This window comes from Dermacentor albipictus, chromosome 3 (genome assembly GCF_038994185.2).
Source record: "Dermacentor albipictus isolate Rhodes 1998 colony chromosome 3, USDA_Dalb.pri_finalv2, whole genome shotgun sequence".
Taxonomy (NCBI): Eukaryota; Metazoa; Arthropoda; class Arachnida; order Ixodida; family Ixodidae; genus Dermacentor; species Dermacentor albipictus.
The window spans coordinates 156,368,693-156,392,385 of record NC_091823.1 but is presented as its reverse complement, the minus strand read 5'-3'; the positions used below and the strand labels follow the sequence as shown (position 1 = coordinate 156,392,385).

The 23,693-nt window shown below is 49.8% G+C and overlaps 2 protein-coding genes across 2 annotated transcripts in view; one reads left to right on the top strand and one right to left on the bottom strand.

The window, feature by feature from the left end:
• The window catches only part of LOC135920586 (uncharacterized), a 63,278-nt gene extending 50,882 nt beyond the window's left edge, over positions 1 to 12,396 (bottom strand). Inside the window, exon 1 of the mRNA XM_070536208.1 lies at positions 12,327 to 12,396. Within this exon, the coding sequence (XP_070392309.1) occupies positions 12,327 to 12,361 (35 nt within the window). The 5' untranslated portion in view covers positions 12,362 to 12,396. The remainder of the gene's footprint in view (positions 1 to 12,326) is intronic.
• LOC135920578 (ADP,ATP carrier protein-like) overlaps positions 1 to 23,693 on the top strand; it is a 69,678-nt gene that overhangs the window by 31,712 nt on the left and 14,273 nt on the right. The gene's annotated exons all lie outside the window — the stretch shown is intronic.

Here is a 23,693-nt window from a genome sequence, read left to right as displayed (position 1 = left end):
GGATAAGGTCTCGGAGAACGTCCACGTTTCCAAAGGCCATCGTGTCCGTCAGTGAAGCAGCATTCGCGTGCCTGTCAGACGGAGCTGAGCGCTGGTCCGAAGGTGAAGTTGCGTTCAGTTGCCTTTCATAGAAAGCTGAACGCTGGTGTAACATCTTTTCCATCGTGGTGGCTTCGGTTAGGAATTCAGCCACGGTCTTCGGCGGGCTTCGAACAAGGCCAGCAAATAGCTGTTCCTTAACTCCCCGCATTAGATGGCGCAGCTTCTTTTCCTCGGACATGGTTGGGTCCACCCGACGGAAGAGGCGCGTCATATCCTCGACGTACGACGTCACGCTCTCGTTCGGCAGATGAATGCGGGATTGGAGCGCCCGTTCGGCTCGTTCGCGGCGATCAGCATTGGTGTAAGTCTCTAGCAAGGCACGACGGAACTCGAACCACGATTTGATGAACCCTTCTCGGTTCTCGTACCAAATGCGGGCACCGTCCTCCAAGCTGAAATAGACGTTCCTTAACTTCGCCGCGTCGCTCCATTCGTTTATCTCGGCAACGCGCTCAAATTGGGCTAGCCAGTCTTCTACATCCTCGAAGATATCCCCGTGGAACACTTTCGGCACTCGGAGATTCTGCAGCAGATACTGAGTTGCCGTTGTGGCCGTACCTTGCCTAGTGGTCGGTAGGGACGTCGATGTTCCTTCCATACCGGTGTGTGCGGGCGTCGATGTTGATGCGGAGAGAGGATCAAGCTCCGGAGGCAATCCTCGGATTCTCCTGCTTGCCCGGTGAACAGGGGTGTCCACTAGGATAGGGCTGGTACTCCTGCTACCAGGAGGGGTTTGTGGCATCGGATGAACCGTACCCCGCACCTCCACCAGTTTTTGTCACGAAAAGACAATGTAAGATGTGCCTGGCGTCGGCGAGGCAGACCGTTGTACAAGATGGCGTACAATAAATTCAAGCCGGCGTCCTCAGCTTCTACTTCTTCTACCCCAGCGCCCGTCTCCAGCTGAGCGCGCGTTCCAGTCCCAACTTCTTTTTCAGCGCTGGTTCGTGACACCTAGCGGCAATATATATATATATATATATATATATATATATATTGTAACGACGTGGGATCGACGAGTATGCGTAGCAGCACCGCCAAGAAACGCACTTTATCAGTCGTCCAAGGGAACAACAACAACGTCTTCTTCGTTTCCCCTGCTTCAAAACCCGCGCTACTTCAGCGTTGTCCCCACTGGCGCATACCCGCTGAATTATGGTTCTGCCAAATATAGTCGTGTCACTTGCTCCCCCTTTAGAAAAGATCATCGTCCCGATGATAGACGCTTGGAAAGCAGCGGTAAAGAACTGCGCAGTCTTGGCAGTCCTCATAGTACGGCTTCATACGCAGCACGTGAACCACCTCGGGTAAATGCCGTCGGCGCTTTGAACAGTGCGAGCTGTCTGGAACGACTTCGTAGTTGACGTTACTGATGCGTCGGAGAACTATGTAGGGCCCGAAGTATTTGCGTAGGAGCTTTTCAGAGAGCCCACGCTGTCGAATAGGTGTCCACACCCACACTTTGTCGCCGATGTTGTATGTTACGGCTTTGTGCCGAAGATTGTAGCGTCGGGCGTCAATGTCCTGTTGCTCGTGGATTCGCAGACGCGCAAGCTGCCTAGCTGCCTCTGCTCGGTGTATTATCTCTTCAGCACCCGTCTCGTTGTCGTCAAATTCATGAGGGAGCATTGCATCTAATGTTGTTGTAACCTCACGGCCGTATACGAGACTGAAGGGCGTCTTGCGAGTGGTCTCTTGACGAGCCGTATTGTACGCGAAGGTGACATAAGGTAAAACCTCGTCCCAGTTCCTATGCTCTACATCTACGTACATGCTTATCATATCAGCCAATGTCCTATTGAGTCGTTCTGTCAGTCCATTCGTTTGGGGGTGATACGCTGTTGTCTTCCGGTGGGCGGTACCACTTAGACGTAGAACGATATCTAAAAACTGGGCCATGAACGCAGTACCTCTGTCGGTGACGACTACGGCGGGAGCGCCATGCCTTAAAACGATGGATTCCAGAAAAAATCGTGCCGCTTCATCTGCTGTTGCCCGTTGCAGGGCACTTGTCTCGGCATATCTAGTGAGATAATCCGTGGCAACGATTATCCACCTATTACCAGTAGTAGACGTAGGGAAGGGGCCCAGAAAGTCCATGCCTACTTGCGCAAATGGTGTGGCTGGTACGTCAACAGGGTGCAGTAAGCCGGCTGGTTTGACGGATGGCGGTTTACGACGTTGGCAATCCAGACATGTCTGAACGTAACGTTTAACGCCCGCAGTAAGTCTCGGCCAGTAGTAATTCTGCCGAATCCGTGCCAATGTGCGAGTATAGCCCAAGTGCCCAGCAGTCGGCTCGTTGTGGCAGGCGTGTAAGATTTCACGTCGAAGCGGTGATGGAACAACAAGTAAGTAGTTGCTGCCACTAGGCGAGAAGTTCTTCTTGTAGAGGACGTTGCGACGCAAGCAGTATGATGCCACCCCTCTTGCAAAGAGCCTCGGCACGCTGTTGGTTCGTCCTTCGAGGTAATCAATAAGCGGCAGCAATTCAATGTCATCCCGTTGCTGGCGTGAAAGATCGGCAGTATCCACGAGTCCCAGAAAAACGGTGTCGTCATCGTCTTGTGCTGCCGGCTCAACAGGAGACCGAGAAAGGCAGTCGGCGTCTGCGTGCCGTTTTCCCGACTTGTATGTAACAACAAAGTCGAACTCTTGGAGTCGAAGACTCCAGCGTGCGAGCCGGCCGGAAGGATCTTTCAAATTAATGAGCCAGCAGAGGGAATGGTGGTCACTTACGACGGTGAAAGACCGACCATACAAATACGGACGAAATTTCAGAACTGCCCATACCATTGCGAGGCATTCTTTTTCAGTGGTGGAGTAGTTAGCTTCGGCTCGGGATAGTGTCCTACTGGCGTAAGCAATCACTTTTTCGCTGTCGCCCTGCCATTGTACTAGCACCGCCCCTAGACCGACATTGCTAGCGTCTGTATGCAATATCGTCGGGGCTTCCTCATCGAAGTGTGCTAATACGGGAGGCGATTGCATGCGTTGCCGGAGCTCGTGGAATGCCCGCTCCTGGTCTTCGCCCCAAGTAAAAGGCATATCTTCGCGGGTGAGCTGTGTTAACGGCCATGCGATACGCGAGAAATTCGCAATAAATCGCCGGTAATATGCACAGAGTCCCAGAAAACGTCGCACGGCTTTTTTGTCTGATGGAATCGGGAAATTAGCGACGGCGGCAATTTTATCCGGATCAGGTCGGACTCCTTGGCTACTGACGACGTGACCGAGGAACTGAAGCTCATGAAAAGCAAAATGGCACTTCTCAGGCTTCAAAGTAAGACCGGCAGAGCGTATCGCTTCAAAAACAGTTTTCAGCCTTCGTAAGTGTTCGTCGAACGTTGCGGAAAAGACAATCACGTCATCCAAGTACACCAGGCATGTTTGCCATTTGAGTCCGGAGAGCACAGTGTCCATTAGACGCTGAAATGTTGCTGGCGCCGAACACAAACCGAAAGGAAGTACCTGAAATTCATAAAGTCCATCAGGCGTCACAAAGGCTGTTTTCTCACGGTCTCTCTCATCCACTTCGATCTGCCAATAACCGCTTTTCAAGTCCATTGAGGAAAAGTAGCACGAGTTTCGCAACCTATCCAAGGAATCATCAATACGTGGCAGTGGATAAACGTCCTTCTTTGTGACCTGATTGAGCTTCCGATAGTCGACGCAGAAGCGCAGGCTACCGTCCTTCTTCTTCACTAAAACCACAGGTGATGCCCACGGACTATTAGATGGTCGAATAACGCCATCTTCTAGCATCGTCTTCACTTGTTTTTGTATTGCTTCGCGTTCCTTTGGGGCCACACGATAAGGGTTTTGTCGGATGGGTCTGGCGTCGACATCAGTAATGATGCGGTGTTTGGTAAGTGGCGTTTGACCAACTCTTGACGCAGAGGAGAAACAGCCCTGGTACTGCTTGATGAGCTCAAACAGACGGTTCCGCTCAACGGCCGTTAACGTCGGATTAACGTCTACAATAGGTGCAGCTGTGTGGATTGTGGAGGCCGACTCCTGTGCTAAGTGGCAGTCTTGTATTTCTGTCACTTCGTCGAAATAGGCGACAGCAGTGCCTCTAACGATGTGTCGGCGCTCTCTACTAAAATTTGTCAGCAAGAGTTCGGCGCTTCCGTCGATTACATTGATAAGGGCTCTGGCAATGGACACACCGCAATTCAGTGCTAGCGCACTGATGTATTCAGCTACTCCAGTCCCACTTTGCAGGCTGTCACAGCGCACCTGTACGAGAGAGCAACTCCGCGGCAAAAGTATGACGTCGTCCGCGGCAATACGTAAGCGAGGTTGTTGTGGCTTCTCATCGGTGACATTATCCGAACTCGTGGCAAATGTGACGCTTCTGTCACGGATGTTAATCACGGCGCCGTACTCCCGTAGGAAATCCATGCCCAGTATAAGTTCTTTACAACACTCAGTAAGGATGACGAGGGTGACGACGAAGGTTGAACTGGCGATTAAGAGTCGGGCCGTGCATTTCCCGACAGGTGTCATCAACTGACCTCCGGCGGTTCTTATGTTGGGCCCGTGCCATGGTGTCTTCACCTTCCTCAGTTTGTCAGCGACCTGTAAGCTAAGGATAGAAAAATGGGAGCCAGTGTCAACCAGAGCGGCTATTTCGTGGCCGTCAATGTAAACGATGAGCTCGGCGCTGACGATGTCAGTTACGTCTTTCGTACTTCCATTCGTCGTATTCGTCGTTGTGCTGGGCGTCTTTTTCGTCAATGTAGTCTTCACGTCGTCGTTCGTCGATAACGGGGGATGTGGAGCAGTTAGAGTATTGGCAACCTCACCCCCGGAGGTCGCAGCGGCTAGTTTCCCCGTCGAGGGCTAGGCGACCTGCCCCTAGTGACGTCGGCAAAACTGCGACGAGTCGGCGAACTGTAGCGCGCCGGAGATGGAGAAGGAGAACGTGGTCGGGGCGTCGTCGTATTTGGTGGCTGACTGTTCACAGGGGCGTCGTTGTAAGCGCGTCGACCGTCGCACGGAGAGTAAGCATAGTTGGCAGGAAAGCTTGGGTGTTGAGCGGCGCGATAGTTATTCCATTTGCGGCAAACTCTATAGACATGTCCAGCTTCACCACAATGGTAGCACACTGGTCGACGATCGACGGTGCGCCACAAATCGGTTTTCCGACGCTGGTAGTTCGGCGGTAACTCTCCATGGAGCCAAGGAGTGGCGTGCGCATGTCCAAAATACGGCGTTGTTTGTGCTGGCATGATCGGCGGGGTCGGTAGAGTCGACAAGGGTGACGATGTCGGCTCTACTTGTGGCGTAGGTGGTGTTGTAGTTATCGGTGTCAACGACGTTGAAGTTGCGTTGAGTGGACGGCGAACAGCTTCCGCATAAGTGAGGCGCCGCGGAACGTTGCCGCAGTCTGGCGCTGAAAAAGCTTGCCGGACTTCCTCCCGGACAACATCAGCAACAAAAGATAACGCTGGCGTCGGTTCCGTAGGCGCAACCACAAAGCCGAGCTGCCGAAGCTCTTCTCGCACCACTTCTCGGACAACTTCACGCAGAGACATGTCGTTACTCGCAGCCAGTACGGAAGTGTTCGCCGTCGAGTTGCCCATGTCATGCTGGCGGTATCGTTGATGCAGGGCCCGTTCAATGGCTGTAGCTTCTTTTGTGAACTGTGCCACTGTTGTCGGTGGATTTCTCACAAGGCCAGCAAACAGTTGCTCCTTCACTCCTCGCAGGAGATATCGCAGCTTTCTTTCCTCTGGCATGTCTGGGTCTGCCCTTCGGAAAAGACGGGCCATGTCTTCCGAGAACATAGCAACGCTCTCATTGGGCTTTTGAACGCGGATTTCGAGGAGACGCTGCGCGTTTTCCCTCCTGTCGATGCTTGAAAAGGTATCCAGCAGCTGTGCGCGGAAGTCGTCCCACGTGGCAAAGCTCCTCTCCCGGTTTACGTACCACGTACGAGCATTGTCCTTCAAATAGAAATATACACTCGAGAGTTTGTCCGCCGAGCTGGTCTTATGGTTATACTGGGCGACGCGCTCGAACTGGTCTAGCCAATCTTGGACGTCTTCAAAGGCATCACCATGAAAGCTCTCCGGGACCATAGGATTCTGTAGTGTTACTTGCGATGGAGCTGCGGTGGCCATGTTATTTGTAGGAGGCAAACGATTTCTCGAAGTTTCTTGCAGAGGACTGGACTCGGGCGCTAAGCCTAGCAGGCGACGACTGAAGCGGTGGACAGGTGTTTCGATGCGCGATGGTGATTCCGGGCTCGATCGTCGGCTCCGCGAAGGGGTGCCAAGCATGAAGAATACCCCGCACCTCCACCAGTGTAACGACGTGGGATCGACGAGTATGCGTAGCAGCACCGCCAAGAAACGCACTTTATCAGTCGTCCAAGGGAACAACAACAACGTCTTCTTCGTTTCCCCTGCTTCAAAACCCGCGCTACTTCAGCGTTGTCCCCACTGGCGCATACCCGCTGAATTATGGTTCTGCCAAATATAGTCGTGTCAATATATATATATAAGCAGTGCAGGCGCACGTAGCAAACGTATATATACGAAACCTACTTCTTACGAAAGCCTGCTGACGGCTTCCTACCGGTACCCTTTGAAAATAGGTGGCTCACTGAAACGTGTCATGCAAATATGACGAGGCTATTTTAACCCAATGGTTCGCGAATTAAGCCGTAGTCGATTAAAGCACTGATCAGAAGAAAGAACGGCCAACCTTTGAACTCGTGACGTGATAACACATTCGCAGGTTTACGTGAATCACAGAGAAAGGTGTAGTTTGTACGCGTGTCGTGCCTCTGGCCGAATTCGGCGCTGGCCGGCGAATGCGTCTAGGCGAGACCGCGCATTCCTCGACGTACACAGGCGACTGGAGCGACAGGAGCTCGCTTTTCCTCCGTGCGTTACGGATCGCGCCGTATACGTCGCTGTCGTAGAGATATGCGCCGCACCATTGTCACGCGCGCTGACATCGACGTACGCGCCTGCAAGGGTGCTCGCAGCGGAGATCATTTTTGCCGAAACGATGGTCGACGCCGACGGCGCATTTTCTGCGACATGGGGCCCTTGATGCTGTCTCGTTAATATGCATATGCCATGTAGCTGGACGGAAGCAAGGTGATGTCATTTGCCGTCGCTTGGAGTTAATAAGGGTGTCGTTTGCGTTCTGCCTAATTACACAATTACTCTTAATTAATTAATCAACTTCGCGAATGATATAATTAGATTAAACGTGTAAACGAGAAAATTGTAGAATGACATGAAAAACTCCCGATACAGCTTCCTGTTGCTCAATATGTGCTACAGAATAGTGTTTTTCCGAGTGAGAAAGAAGACCGCGAATACACGCAAAGTGTTTCATCGGGCGGTCAGTCGCGCGGCAATTAGGCGTGTATTCACGGGCTTCTTTCACGCTCCGAAAAATGCTATCACATAGCACGTACTGTGCAACAGGAAGCTCTGAGTTTATCATGTTGTTCTACAACTTTCCCGTTGACACTTTTCATCTAACTATAACATTTGAGAAGTTGATTATTTAAGTAGTACTAATTATGTACACAGGATACCAGTTAGCTATCGCAGGAGACGATAGATCTGATCAAGAAACGCCAATGCATGAAAGCCTCTAACCCTACAGCTAGAATAGAACTGGCAGAACTTTCCAAGTTAATCAACAAGCGTAAGATAGCTGACACAAGGAAGTATAGTGTGGATAGAATTGAACATGCTCTCAGGAACGGAGGAAGCCTAAAAGCAGTGAAGAAGAAACTACGAATAGGCAAAAATCGGATGTATGCGTTAAGAAACAAAGCCGGCAATATCATTACTAATATGGATGAGATAGTTCAAGTGGCTTATGAGTTCTATAGAGGTTTATACAGTACCAGTGGCACCCACGACGATAATGGAAGAGGGAATAGTCGAGAGGAATTCGAAATCCCAATGGTAACGCCGGAAGAAGTAAATAAAGCCTTGGGAGATATGCAAAGGGCGAAGGCAGCTGGGGAGGAATCAGGTAACATCAGATTTGTTGAAGGATGGTGGGCAGATTGTTCTAGAGAAACTGCCCACCCTGTATACGCAATGCCTCATGACCTCGAGCGTACCGGAATCTTGGAAGAACGCTAACATAATCCTAATCCATAAGAAAGGGGACGCCAAAGACTTGAAAAATTATAGACCGATCAGCTTACTGTCCGTTGCCTACAAACTATTCACTAAGGTAATCGCAAATAGAATCAGGAACACCTTAGACTTCTGTCAACCCAAGGACCAGGCAGAATTCCCTAAAGGCTACTCAAAAATAGACCATATTCACACTATTAATCAGGTGATAGAGAAATGTGCGGAATATAACCAACCCTTATATATAGCTTTCATTGATTACGAGAAAGCGTTTGATTCTGTCGAAACCTCAGCAGTCATAGAGGCATTACGGAATCAGGGTGTAGACGAGCCGTATGTAAAAATACTGAAAGATATCTATAGCGGCTCCACAGCCACCGTAGTCCTCCATAAAGAAAGCAACAAAATCCCAATAAAGAAAGGCGTCAGACAGGGAGATACGATCTCTCCAATGCTATTCACAGCGTGTTTACAGGAGGTATTCAGAGACCTGGATTGGGAAGAATTGGGGATAAGAGTTAATGGAGAATACCTTAGTAACTTGCGATTCGCTGATGATATTGCCTTGCTTAGTAACTCAGGGGACCAATTGCAATGCATGCTCACTGACCTGGAGAGGCAAAGCAGAAGAGTGGGTTTAAAAATTAATCTGCAGAAAACTAAAGTAATGTTTAACAGTCTCGGAAGAGCACAGCAATTTACAATAGGCAGCGAGGCACTGGAAGTAGTAAGGGAATACACCTACTTAGGGCAGGTAGTGACGGCAGATCCGGATCATGAGACAGAAACTATCAGAAGAATAAGAATGGGCTGGGGTGCGTTTGGCAGGCATTCTCAGATCATGAACAGCAGGTTGCCATTATCTCTCAAGAGGAAAGTGTATAATAGCTGCGTCTTACCAGTACTCACCTACGGGGCAGAAACCTGGAGGCTTACGAAAAGGGTTCTACTCAAATTGAGGACGACGCAACGAGCTATGGAAAGAAGAATGATGGGCGTAACGTTAAGGGATAAGAAAAGAGCAGAGTGGGTGAGGGAACAAACGCGAGTTAATGACATCTTAGTTGAAATCAAGAAAAAGAAATGGGCATGGGGAGGACATGTAATGAGGAGGGAGGATAACCGATGGTCATTAAGGGTTACGGACTGGATCCCAAGGGAAGGGAAGCGTAGCAGGGGGCGGCAGAAAGTTAGGTGGGCGGATGAGATTAAGAAGTTTGCAGGGACAGCATGGCCACAATTAGTACATGACCGGGGTTGTTGGAGAAGTATGGGAGAGGCCTTTGCCCTGCAGTGGGCGTAACCAGGCTGATGATGATGATGATGAATGCGACGAGTCGCTGCACTGCTTCAATGTGCCAAGCGCATTAACTTTCATCGGTAGATGGCTTCTGCCGGAATTTTCACATCGCAAGGTTACACCGCAAGGGCAGTCGACAAAAGTATAAATTAAACGAGATAATTGAGAAAGGAAGAGCCAGGGTGGAACCGTCGACTTGGTGCTGAGTACCCGAGAAATCGTTCTGATGTGGATATACTTCGGTTCACTCGAGGGAACTTGCTTCAGGTCTTAGTTGCCTGGCAGCATTCAGCAGTGGGAGGCGCGTAATTGCCCGTCCTTGTATACCTCGCGAAGCGTGTCACCAACATCCGCACTGTCACACGGCCGAAGCTTTTGTACGCGTGTTCGCAGATTGCGAAGCCTTCGAGCAGAGTTGCTGCCTGCGACGAACATCGATCGATGTCACAAAAGACCGCGGGAAAATTCCTATCTCCGCGTGAGGGCACACGGCCAGCGCAGGTCATATCTGCAGGTTTGCAAGTCTCCGGCACCTCGCATCCTTATCGCGGGGGGCGCAGCGCGGTGCATATCGGCTTTGCATGCCGGCCTCCGTCACCGACGTCATCGAAGGAAACGGGGCATGACATCAGCCGCGAGAGATAGAGTGGAAACTTGCACAACACGCGTGCGACACTTGAGGGTGAGCGAGATACGAAATATTCGTCACCGAATGGGTTCTGTGGATGCGGCAGCCTCAGCTCGGGGCCAACACCGGTTCGAGCAAGCTTGAAAAGCAGCGATGTTCTACGAGACAACCGCGCTGCACCGATCTGAAGGATTTTTTTTTTCAATTAGACAGAGAAAGTTAAACTCTATAGTGAACAGAATACTTATTAGGACTTATACTATTTTCCAAAAAATGCCGTGAATCTACGTTTCTTAAAAAAAGAAACAGAATTGCGAAGTTTATGAATCTGTAACTCAGCACTGAAAAAGAGACATCGCATATCTGTAAACTGCATCTGTTAGACCATGTCAAACACACAAGTTATATATATTAATTTACGGTTCACGTGAACTTAATACAGTGTTTGCAAATGTTTCGCAAAGGTCTCACTAAAAATAGCATTATGTACGACAGATCTGTATACGATACTCATTATCGCTTTAGGGTGTGTAGTATTTGGTGCAGTTTATATAAATTGCGGTATCGCTTCCTAATGCCGAGTTGCAAAGCTGTACACCTGCTTGCTGAATTTCTGCAATTTTCAATAATACCTTTAAATAATAATACAAACTCATAAAAATCCCTGCAGAGGTTGCTGAGAAACAATTTTCCCTTTCTTATGTAACTTAAATACGAGCTTCCGAGCTAACTGTTGGGTGCGTTCATTATGCAACGGCAGCGCTTAATTTATTTAATTCTTTCTTTTTCTCTCTTTTTTTCCAAACGTGGAAAACGTGGTAAGCTACATATCATTTCGTAACGAAGTCCACCCGTTAACAACGATGAGAACCAACTTAACCATCTACGACGCACGCTCGAGCTCTCGCGTGTGGGGCGCCAATATCTGCGTCTCTCGCGTTCCTGAACGTACCGCGTCAAAGCCACGAAGCACAGTGCGTACTGCATTTCACGTGCATCCCACACCCCGAGTGACGCAAGCGGACCACGCCGACGGCGAAGGAACGAGACACGCTCGGACAAAAAGACAAGAAGCCTTCGGGAAACACGTATCCGAGGAAAGAAAGAAGCGTACAGCGGAGGGAATGACAGGAAATCGTGAAGCTCGCGACTTATGCAGACACAGACGCCGGGTTGTCGTTGGCCTTAGCATCGGTCCTTCTGATTCTATTCCCCCTTCATGTCCCCCGGCGGCTGAGGTTCAGTGGCTGCGCCGTGTCTGTCGCTGAGCGTGAAGTCGCAGGTTCGAGTCGCGGCCGCATTCCGACGCAAAAGGAATGCAGTCGGCTGCCGCAAGCAGGTTTGAACCCCAGTCGATCAAAGTCTTTCGCCACGGCCTCCCTCATATACGTCGTGTGTGGCTCTGGTTAGATTAAATATTAAGGCGAAAGCTTTAGCTCTCTATGTTTCAAGGCCACGTTGTGAGGTGCAGAAAATATCACGTGACCCAAGGAACGCCTGAAGCGAACCAAAGCACACCCAGCCGCGTATAAGAGATAATTAATGATTAGGAAAGTTAATTCATGATTGATCAGTGATTGGACTAAGTTGAATTATGGTGGATTAGCGTGGATTAATGTGTGTTATGATGGATTAAGGTTTATTAAAGAGGATTAGGGTGAATTAAGGAGGATTCAGGTGAAGTACAGTGGGCTTTACAAGGCTTTCACCTTCGCGGCTTTTAGGCGATAGCAAAGGAGACCTGGGAATTTTTTACTCGTGTTCAGCGTTTATGCGCTCGTTAAATTTCATGTCCACAGTATCGCAGTTGCTTTTGATTGGCAAATGCTTGGCACAGCGTTGTGAAGCCGGACATTTTCGACCGAAGACAAGATTGAAACGAGCGCCAGTAACTTGCGTGCGTGTCTTCGTACGCGAATACGCGGGAAGCCGGCCTCGTCGGCTACTTGTTTGGCGAGCTTTGCTGTTTCTATACGTCGTGTCGCAAAAAGCCAGGCGAGTGCTTCGGGAGTGTCTGGTGTGCACGGCGCGGCAACGGTGAAACATTGTTGCAACGAGCTGGGAAGACGCAAGAGGCTCGTCTTGGCTCAGAAGGTATATTGCGGGCCATGCTGGCGATCATATCTTCCAAGGCGTCCGACGAGTACCGCGTAGAGGTATGCAGGCTTACCTGGAATCCATAAATGAAGATGTCGGAATCAGCATGCTCTGCGCTGTTGCATATCGACTAAGGTTTGGAACCTGAGTGTGCAGCAACAACAACAGCAACAACAACAACGACGACGATGACGACGCGTTACCGCGTGATAACGCTATAGCACACGCACTTGCACTTGAAGGAAGAAAGGAAAACAATCGAATCGTAAACGAAAAGACTAAACATCGGCAAACGCAAGTCATCTACGTGCACACGTCCCCATATAGCACAGGAGCAGCCGGCTAGCCTTTGGGCAGTTCCCACAAATTCACACCGCATTTGCCATTGATGCAAAAGGCAGCCAGTGCCATCAAGACACACTTATGTTTTATACCGCGGCTCTCGAAAAGAACGGTGAAAGCTTTTGTGACTTTTTGAACATGGCTGCCAAACCATCCACGATGCAGCACTTTTGACACAGCGTTTCTTATACGAACGAGAAGGTAAAGGGGATTCGAGGGGATCGATTGTTGTTAGTTACGACCATTACCTTTCCATACGCTTGCACTGGCTTCATTATATGTTACTTCGTAAAGTTTCCTCATATGCTGCTTAGGAGGTCTCGCACCAGTAAACACTGATCTTTCAAGGAGAGAAAATCAACTATGTTCGTAGTAACGAAAGAACCAGAGCAATGTTCTCAGATGAAAGAGATATCTTGACATCTGTGAAATTACATATGAAGGAACGCAGCTCTTTTTTATGAGAGAACTGATGGTAGCAAAGAAGCTTTATTAACGCCAGATGGCTCACTGGCCATCGAGGATAAAGAAAAGGAGTCGGATCAGGTAGCGAGAATAACAATAATAATATTTGGGGTTTTACGTGCCAAAACCACTTTCTGATTATGAGGCACGCCGTAGTGGAGGACTCCGGAAATTTTGACCACCTGGGGTTCTTTAACGTGCACCTAAATCTAAGGACACAGGTGTTTTCGCATTTCGCCCCTATCGAAATGCGGCCGCCGTGGCCGGGATTCGATCCCGCGACCTCGTGCTCAGCAGCCCGACACCATAGCCACTGAGCAACCACGGCGGGTGCGGGTAGCGAGAAGTACCCGCTGCTAGACCTACGCACACCCTGCAGAAAACGTCCTATTTCGCTGCAAAGGCAGACAGCTTTCGCCAGAAGCTGTCGGCCTCTGCGAATGCAAACTTTGTGCACTTGCAGCCCGGTGCTCAGACCGATGTGTGCCCGGAACCGAGGGTGTCACCGGACAGGTGCCCAAAAGCTGGAGCGGCCGCCGTATACGAGTTCCCCGTACCACAATCGCGTTTTCTCTCTTCGCCTTTTAGCTTGGCTCAGGCCAGTTATCTCTTCTTTTTTTTTCTATCCTCGAGAAAGGCGCCTCTATCTCTGCCCGCGCAATCACAGCTCGCTCTATCTGCCGGTGTCATTGACATCGAACGAGCCCTAATAGCGCCGCGACGGCCTCCTCGGGTCCCCCTTTCCACTCTGCTTGCCCGATAAGCGGCCTGCTCCGGCGCAGACGGATGGCGGCCTGGCCCACAGACCCGGCACATTGAGTGGGCGTGCCTCGCTCTCATCGGTGTCGCAGGGTGCTTGTTCTCTTGCGTACACGGGTACTCCTGTTTCGCGCCCTTATCTCATCGCTACCGTGCCCCCTCTCGAAACGCAAGCTCGTGTGTCGTTACGGTCGGGACTTTGATATTTGCGTCATACTACTCCGCCGCCATCTCGGTGGCGGTGGTGGTGTAGCAGGCGGGGTTAGCCTGGCAGACATAGCCGGCAATTGCTCCGCCTGAGCCCCCTGTGAGTTGAGATCAGGGGTGTGTCTCGCAGGACGGCAATGAGCAGTCGTGGCACTAGCTCTCTTCCGGATTGCCGCGTTTCCTCCGGGGACAATGACGTCTTCGAAGCCGTTCTTTTGCAGGCTGTCGAACGTCGCTTTTCTTTCAGTGTAGAACTGCGGGCATAGCCAAACGAAGTGTTCGATGTCACCGATATCACCGCAGAAGGCGTAGAGCGGGGACTTGAATCGTCCAGTCTTGAATGACAAAGCCGGGGTGTACGCGGAGCCGGTTTCGACGCGGTATAATAGCGTTGCTTTTTCGAGAGTAAGTCCATGGGTTACGCAGGCTTGGTGCACAGTCTTGTGGATCACACTAAAGTGATTGCGCATTGCATCCTTATAGTTCTGAAAGATGTTTGGCGCTCTCAGTTTAGGGACGCGTGTCAGCGGCATCATTCAGCGCTGCCATCTGTTCATGAAACGGAGATAGCAGTAATAGCATTACACCTGCCATCTAATTGCTATTTGTTTTGGCGTACGCCGCTTTTTCCGCTAAAGATCGCTATTCGGGGAGCGGTTAATTCATTGGCAGTTAATTTCTTGCGACAACCTTTGACAGCTCGCAAGCCGGTCGAGCCCGTATACGTCCATCCATATCCCGACCCTCTGGTGGCGCCTTCGTGCTAGCGTTTTCTTTGGGCCACCTCCTCAGGTTCAACCACTTCCAAAGCCGAAAAAATGGCAGAACATTGTCCCTGAACTTGGGATGTGTTCGCGTCACAGTGTGCATTTACGAGCCAGACGGGCCATCCAATGAGATCTGTCGCCAGACGTGCACACGCTACATAAAAGCGTAACCGATTACAATTACAATTACTTAATCCAAAAAATATTGTTGATTGCAGTTATCAATTACTGCTCCACGAAAATTGAGGAATTCTCAAAAGTTATCGATTACTTCTACATTATTTTCCTCCCAACTTCTATACCATCACATACAGTAAACAGAACGAGCTAGCCTGGCATATTCACTAAATGATCTGCAATCCTTCATAATTTGCTTATGTGCACTAACAATTGCTTTTAAAAAAAAATTCGCCGTCGCGGGATCGAATCCCGGCCACGGTGGCCACATTTAGATGGAGGCAAAATGCGAAAACACTCGTGTACTTAGATTAGGTGCACGTTAAAGAACCTCAGGTGATCCAAATTTCCGGAGTTCCCCACTACGCCGTGCCTCATAATCAGAGCGTGGCTTTGGCACGTAAAACACGATAATTTAAGTTTAAAAATTTCTCCGGTCATCGTCCTACTAGCTTTTGTCGCGAAGACATCAGCAGTGACACGAAGAACTCGTTCGAGAAAAAAAAATGTGAGGGAAAGAAAGGGAGGCTAGCCAGTTTATTCAATGTGCGCGCGGGGGGTTAGGCCGGTATTGTAACGCGTACACAAATCTTGCGCACAAGGTTGTCGTTACTGGACATCTAGGTAGTATATGAAGCGCAGAGATTCATTCCTGCTGGGACTTGGGGAAGACGCCTCCCCGATGGGGCCAATCAAAAGCTGAAAAAGCTACAGAAATTCTGAGAATTGTCTACTGTAATGCGTAAGCAGTGTTTGCTCGGCGGTGACTTAGTTTTGTTTAATTTAGCTTACTTGCTTTTCCTATGGCTTATGCGCGTCTACACTTGGCCTTTCCGGTGGCGAAGAAGGAGTGGGCTTTAGTAGACGATCGTATTCCAATTGAGCCGCAACACCGGGCACGAGCGGGGCACGGGACGCTCCACGCATGTAACACGTGATGCAACCACAGTGCCACAAATAATTACCTCCCAAAGCATGCTGAATGTGTTCTTAGAATAATAATATTTGGGGTTTTACGTGCCAAAACCACTTTCTGATTATGAGGCACGCCGTAGTGGAGGACTCCGGAAATTTTGACCACCTGGGGTTTTTTAACGTGCACCTAAATCTAAGCACACGGGTGTTTTCGCATTTCGCCCCCATCGAAATGCGTCCGCCGTGGCCGGGATTCGATCCCGCGACCTCGTGCTCAGCAGCCCAACACCATAGCCACTGAGCAACCATGGCGGGTAAATGCGTTCTTGTATAACAACCGGCGTTAATTGGTTCTTCATATTTCCTTTTTTTAACGCCTCCGTAACGCCACTTTTGCACAATTACACGTGAGGACTGGAATGGTTGCCGGTCTTTCCACGAAATTGTTTCCCATTATCGACTGGGCAGGAGGACATTTCCACCCCCCTCACCCTAAATTGAACAAACCTCAGCCTAGCACACTCAGACTTCTGCAAACCCGTTCGTATCCCACTCCTCGGTCTCTTAACAGGATAGATCCTGCCTACTCACAGTCGTGTCCCAAATGTGGTCATGACTCATGCTCTTTTGAACACATGCTCTGGCTGTGCCCAGCCCTTAACGCCTCTCCACCCATCACGAAAGAACAATGACAGGAATCGCTCAAGAGCAGCAATCTCCACATGCAATTGACTCCAGGCTGTCCGGAGGGCCCACGACATTGCGGCGGAACTTCATCTCCCGGTCCCATCGTGGGTGGCGCCACCGACTTGATCTTCGGGAGCCTTCGGTTCTAGCTCCCCAAGATCTCAGTCCCTCAGGATTCAAATAAAGTTCTTGTCATGTCATGCCGGTCTTGCGAGGGCAAATGATGTGACAGCGGCTGCGCCTTCCGATGAAGATCAGCTCTTGAAACCGCGCTGGGGACGCGGCCTCTTTACTGGGCAATGTCCCGCGATTGTTGAACCGTTACCCCACTCCTCGTTATATATCCTCTCGAAGATCTTATCGCGCACCGTGAACCCAACCGTCCGCACTTACACGTGTTACGTACAGCGAATGCTACGAATAACCGTTCGGAACAGCACGTACTGAACAACAATCAATCGCGTAAATTATTTAAAAACACGGCAGTCGAAGCGCTAAAGCACACGAATGACAGCGCAGAAAAAAAAAAAAGAAGAGTCGGGGCTTTCCTTCGCAATGGCAACATGCACAGCAGATTCGCTCACAAATGCCGACATTGTAATTACGCCAAACTATGTTATTACATATTTGCGCCGATACATCAATTGCATCATTATCGTTTCCGTTCTTGATGATGATAATGACGATGGCCTATCGGCATCCCCTTCGAAGCGGGGTGGTGACAAATAGTCACCTAGCCTGCTTGATTTGAAAGCATGTATAGCAGGTATATGCTATACATGCTCTTCATTCTATAATTTTTAGTAAACATACCCTTAATCTTTTTTTTTATTCCTCTAGACTTCTCTATCTACTTTGTACCACTATATGTACTTATGCCTGTAACTAATCCGGTCATATCAATCTCTGCCGTGCTTTTTTTTTCACCAATACTCGAAACGTACCTTGCTTATCTCGACTGATTACCGGCTTGTATGGAATGCCAAATTATGACCACCTAGGATTTTTTTACCGTGCACCCAATGAATGGTGCAAGGCCGTTATTTTGCACACGGCATACATCCGGATGCCGAGTGAGCTGAAGCGAGTTCAGAAACGTCGTCACGTCCTACTCCCACGTGACCATATCCTGGGACTCGACGTCACGGTGCAGTAGAAAGGAAACACAAACTGGCTGTAGAAAAAATAATAAATTATTTCCGGTGCTCCGATGTTGTACAGTACTCTGGCTGGGTTCAGAGCTCCCGGACCCTTATTTAAAGCAAAACATGAAGAGTCGAAAATGCCGTGTCCGTGCGCCTTTAAGCTGGGTTGGCACAGAAATACAGAATACTGGGGATGCGCGCATGCGTTCGTGATCGGTAGCGCAAGAAAAGAGGACTCACACGCAGAGAAGGGAGGCATCATGGGCGCTTACTGACAGGCGAAGTTTTTATTCGCGGAAAAAGCTTATCTGCGCGTATAGAGTGAAACAAACAAAAGCATGGGGTTCTAGGTGACTGTTGTGCAAGAATGGACGAAAAAAAAAATGGGGCTATCGACTCCAGCGTCCTTGAAGACCTGGTGACCACACCACGTGACCTCACATTTGCAGCAATGTCCAACGAAGATAGCTGTTCGTTATCAGAATAAAAAGAAAAAGAAAAAAGAAGACAGCACACAATGCGTTCGAAAGCAGACCAAAAATGTTATACGCTTCCCCACTCCTTTTTGCCCATGCACGCAGGCACGAACGCATGGGGAAAACACACGCACGCAGGCTGGACAAGAATAATCACGTAATCATAGTTTCACTAATTACGACACGGGAGCTGCGCTTCAGGCGCGAAAAGAAAGTTTGACCTTTCTCTTCCTTGCCGATAAGCAATTTTCAGCACGGAGCAATGCGGGGACAGTTTTGCAACGACATTATCTTTTTTTTTTAAGCGTTCGTTAAAAATTTCCAGGCGATCAAAATTCATCAGATGCATGTCCACTATATAAGACGTCCCTCTGGTACGTTGAACCCAGTCAGTCAGGCAAATATATAGAACACTAGCGTGGGTAAGCAGTTCTATAAAGCGCCGGATTGAGCAGTTGCTAGCGAACGGTATAAGCATGCAGGCTGCAGCAACCCCTTTATCGAGGGTACAAGAAACACCGACGCATATCTCTACTCCAGAAGTTTAATGAAAACGGCACGACTATCGGTGCGACCTGCGACTGGCATAATCAGCAAGCGAGCTGGAGGTGAAAGCACACAGTACGCGATCGGGGTTGCAAGAGCGATCCGGTTTTCCTCATTCGCGCCAATCGCTGCAGTGGGGCAATCACTCCCACAGGCCACACCTCTCGCTAAACGCTATGACCGTTCACCAAATGGATTATACAGAGACAATTGCGAGGTGATTCGATAATGCTGCCACCTGCGTGCTATGGTCTCGGCCATAAGTGGCGTTGCAAAGTTCGATCGGGACGAACATTTATTTTAATTGCTGATCTTTCCGACGAACATGCGCAGAGACTTACGTTTCGGCACTGTGCTGCGGTCTCTTGTAAAACGAAAAAAAAGAAAAAAAAACTTCAGCTATTAGTCTTGCTCATTAGTGCGGAATGTGACAGCAGACGTCAATTCTTTGCGATGTACACAACGTCGTCCTCGTCTGTCACACCTGCGAAACATGCGCGCAGTTTGCGTGGTGCACATAACCCTGCACGAATTGTCGAGTTCTAATATCGCGAGGTAGCGCCGTGATTAGCGTGTCCGGCTCTCAGCTGTACACGTACACGGCAGGAGTTCGATGGCCGGTCACGTCTTGTTTTCCTTCATCGTGTACATCTCGAAGACGAGGACCTAGGCGGCCCAGTGAAGCCGACACGACGATGTAACGGAAAAGAACGGACACAGCAAACCCCTGTTTTTTATCCCTTTTGTTAGCTCTAAACTGGCGTAGTAAAACCAGAGCTTGCGAAGGAGATCGTTGAGGCTGATAGCAAGCTTATCCGTGACAGAGAAATTCGAGAAGATAGCGGCGCTGACGTTGTCTGCGCGGAAGAACGCGAGCTGCGTTGCCTGTAGAAAGGCGGCTACGTGCTCGATGTTTCTCATCCGTTAGACGCTGTCAATTTCTTTATTCTTTTTTTTATATGCGCACTTAACGTTTTATAGTCTACGCACCCACCGCGACAGAATTCCAAACGAGGGTTGAATGAAAGAACGGCCGCGTGAAGTGTGCAGCGAGTGTGCGGAGGCGGAATCGCAATAATCATGCAACATGCCGTGTACGGACCAGAAGGGACGCGGACAACCTGGGAGCAGTGAAAACAACACGGGTGCTGCCTTTGAGCTAACGCATTATTGAAAGCATGCAATGGTATCATTCTCGTTCTTTCCTTTCCTCTTTCTTGCTTTCTTTCTTTCTATTATACACTTATAACTGTCACAAGCTTTCAATGCTTAGTTGAAAGACAGGGATCATGTTGTTACGTCTTTTCTGCCATGTACATTATAAGTCGTGCGGATGCTTTGGACGCGACCTCTCCAGCCAGTGCCACGCATCCGGACGTTGAACCCCCTCCAAACAACACTCTACAGCGCACACGCACGATTGTTCTGCGTTCCACCGTTGCATTGAGCGCGAATATTGCCCTCTCCGAAGCACGTACGCGTGATCGAGAAGGTTAGGCTTCGGCAAATAAGCGCCCTTCGGGAGGCCACGTCAACGTGCTCCCAGCTCTGACATCGAGCAGCCGCGTTGGCTTACGGGCGAAGGTGTCCTGCGTGCTGCCCCAGGCTCGATGAGAACCTGAATGAGTTGAAGTGCGAGATATGTCGGCGCGCTCAGATTATGTTTGCAATTAGAGAGCTCCGAATTGCACAGTTTTATTTTAAAGCGAAAGCTTGCAATGGTTCTTCATTGAGCAGCTATAAGCTCGATGTCGCTGGCTTGATCCCGGCTGCGGTGCAATGGGTGCAAAATGCAGGAACGCCCGCGCACTTAGCTTTAGGTGCACGTTAGAGAACCGCGGGTGATGGAAACGGATCCGCAGCCTACGGCGTGCCTCCTACTGTGGCACGCAAAACCCCGTTTATTGTTTTTTTCTTGCGCGGACAGCTGTGCGTGGCCGAGTGAACTGAGCCAATCCCGGAGACAGCACACTCAAAGGTGACGGCTTAGTGGCCGGACCCTACACCAGTTCAGGCTATGTCTCTTCGCGAGGTATATTAACGTGCTTTGTAACGCAGGCCGATCACTAAGACGGCGCACCCTCACAGCATCCACACGACTCTTAGCATCAACCAAGAGAACTAAACAGCAAATGTTTCCAGTAGGATATCTCAGCAGGTCTACCAGGAAGCTTACGCATGGTAGTGACCCTCCGATGGTTCCTGCCGATAATATCGTGGTGCGTTACAGCAGACACGGCAAGCGAGAAGCGAATACGTCGTCTCTCCCATTGCACAACTGCGGCTTGGGGGGCGTAGTCGTAAAAAAAAAGAGAAAGAAAAGAAAAGAGCCAATCAGTAGCAATTCCAGCGGTAACAGCTGCCATAGTACGACAGCGGCAAACGCCACGAGCTGTTTGTTCGGCGATGCCAGCGCGCGCATAAAAAATGCCGCGCGCGCGCACAGACCAGCTGCGTTATCTGCGCCGGCGCGGTAGCGTCGCGAGCCGGCACGTGCAGAACACGTGACGCCCGAAGCGGTTTTATTTGTTTTGTTTCGGTCGCGCACTTTCGCGAGTGCTCGCAATCGCGCTACGAAGGCCGTGACGTGGACGTGCCGTGACGTCACGCGGGGACGACCTCGCGGTCTTCCCGCTCGCTCGACAAACAACGGCCAGGCGTCGCCGTGTTCGCAGCGACAGAGGGGGGGGGGGGGGGTGGAAGAGATCGACTGCCGCCGGTCGCGCACATACTTCGTCTTGCGTTTTCCGTGCCTGCAATTTACAGTCGGCCGCTGAGTTTATAAGAACACTTTTTAGATCGCAAATTCTTTATACCACGCACTGAAAGTTTCGGAATCGAGATCGTGTGCCCAAGCTTCGTGGTAATTCAACTTTTTTTTCGGAACTCACGCGTTCCATAACCTTTTGTGGTTGACTTTAGGTGAACTCTCGGTGATCGCTGAAGGGTGCCGTCGTTGAACCTGTCCAGTTTGTTAGCTAAGATCTAAAGCCATCGCAGCTGAACGGTGCAGATCACTTTCGGTGTAGGCAAATAGCTGAACGTCGAATACTCTACTCCTGGAGGCGACTGCGAATAGTATTCGATTCGAACTGGCAACGGCGGCAATGCCGACTGCCCTTTGAAACTGCACCTACAACGCACGCATAGCAGCTTTTTCTTTTTTTCAACCTTTTATGAAGCTCCGTTTTCTATTATTCGAGGTTGTTATGCAGCCGTACACCTAACTTATCGTCTAAACTAAGAAATCGAAAATTGACGCCGCCGCTGCGTTTTCAGAATTTAGGCCAAGTTGTGAATACATCGTGAACAACGCAGGGAGCACCGAACTAGAAATCTAGGGAAGCCTAATAAAAATGTGTTGGGTAAGCGACGCTGAAAGATTAACGAGGACGTGCGCGTACCAGGGAGAGAAGTACTGTTGAAGGCGGAGAGGTGCAATGCCCCAAGGAGATTCCTTGCCGAGACGTGACTGCTGCTTCTATTTCCTTCTGGGCTTTTATCAGGTGCTGTAAGGAAGGCGCTATATTTGTCACCTTTTGTGTTTTTCTTATGTTATGTAAATGAATCCAGCGCATGCAACAGAGAACTGTGCGACAGAGAACTACACATAGAAATAGAGAATGCTGGGTGAGCTGCTATTTCATACTGACGATTAGTTGGGCGATAAACAAGGGACGCCAAGGAAACACGACACGGCCGGAGACTAAGAACTAGAGTTAATTGTCAGAAACACGAGTATACGCATATCGCATACCACACACACACACGTATAAGACAGCTTCATGATTTGCGGCATGCAAGTTATCAATCTCTAACCTTTGCAGCGCAGCAGACGGCTTCGCAAATGTGCACTCGCTGTAAGGGCTGATTTCGTGTCATTTGTTCGTTAGTGCAACAATTCAATGTTGGGTACAGACGTAGGGGACACATCTGATAGCTAGATTTCTAAAATTACTCCAGCAATCAGCCAGTCAAGATATTCCAGAGCACGTGAACGTCGACGGACGCACCTTGGAGCGAGGCAATCGTTGGCACGGCCTCGGTGTTCGGAAGAGATGTGCTTGAAGAGCCTTTCACTCATTAGGTCTAGGTTCGCGATGAACCCCAAGCTTGAGAGCCCAACTTTCTGCCACCGGCACGGGAAAGGAAGACACTAGAGCTCGTTCCCTCCGTGGCGGTCCACGGAAGCAAAGTGTAGACCGCCACACATTCCTTCCGTATATATATATATAACCTCAAACTAAACTGCCCTGTTGGCAAACTGTTGGCAAACGACACCTCCATGTGCCATCATTTCTTCAAATAACAATTGGTCCATTGATCTTCTACATTTTCCTCATAAATAAATAAATAAATAAATAAATAAATAAATAAATACAAACGCTCCTTTCTCAGTGGAAGGCTCCGGACGTCAAACTTCACAATAAAAACGAATTTCGGATTCAGCTCGGTGTTAGGGTGTACTCCATGGAGGTGGTGCCGACCTTGAACCCGAAGCTCTTTTAATCGAAAGATTTCCGCGTAGCGAAGGAGACGATGCCTTGTGAGTCAGCAGCGAAGACGGTCACGAAACCTTAGAAAGATGCTCACAGAACGAAGCCCCCTTGGATTCCTACAACAAAACAAAAATCTAAGCGAGCCAGTCTGAGGAGATCAGCGAAGGACGGCTCACTGCCTTGCCGCGTCGGTGAACTCGCTCGTCCGATGTCGCAATCGACTCATCTGCGGTCGGTCACCACCTCACGATAACTGGCATTCCAGTCACAGAATTGGGACTCTTTCTGCGACGTCGCGACACGATGCGAAGAGGCCCCGGACCCCTAGCACGACCGAGGACGCAGTCTCAATATCGAGCTGTAATGGAGTCAGCCTTGGCTCGAGGCGTGCGCGTCTACTTTGCTTCCGCCTGTGAAACGAACGCGGCCGCCACAGAAAATTCTAAAAATGTAAA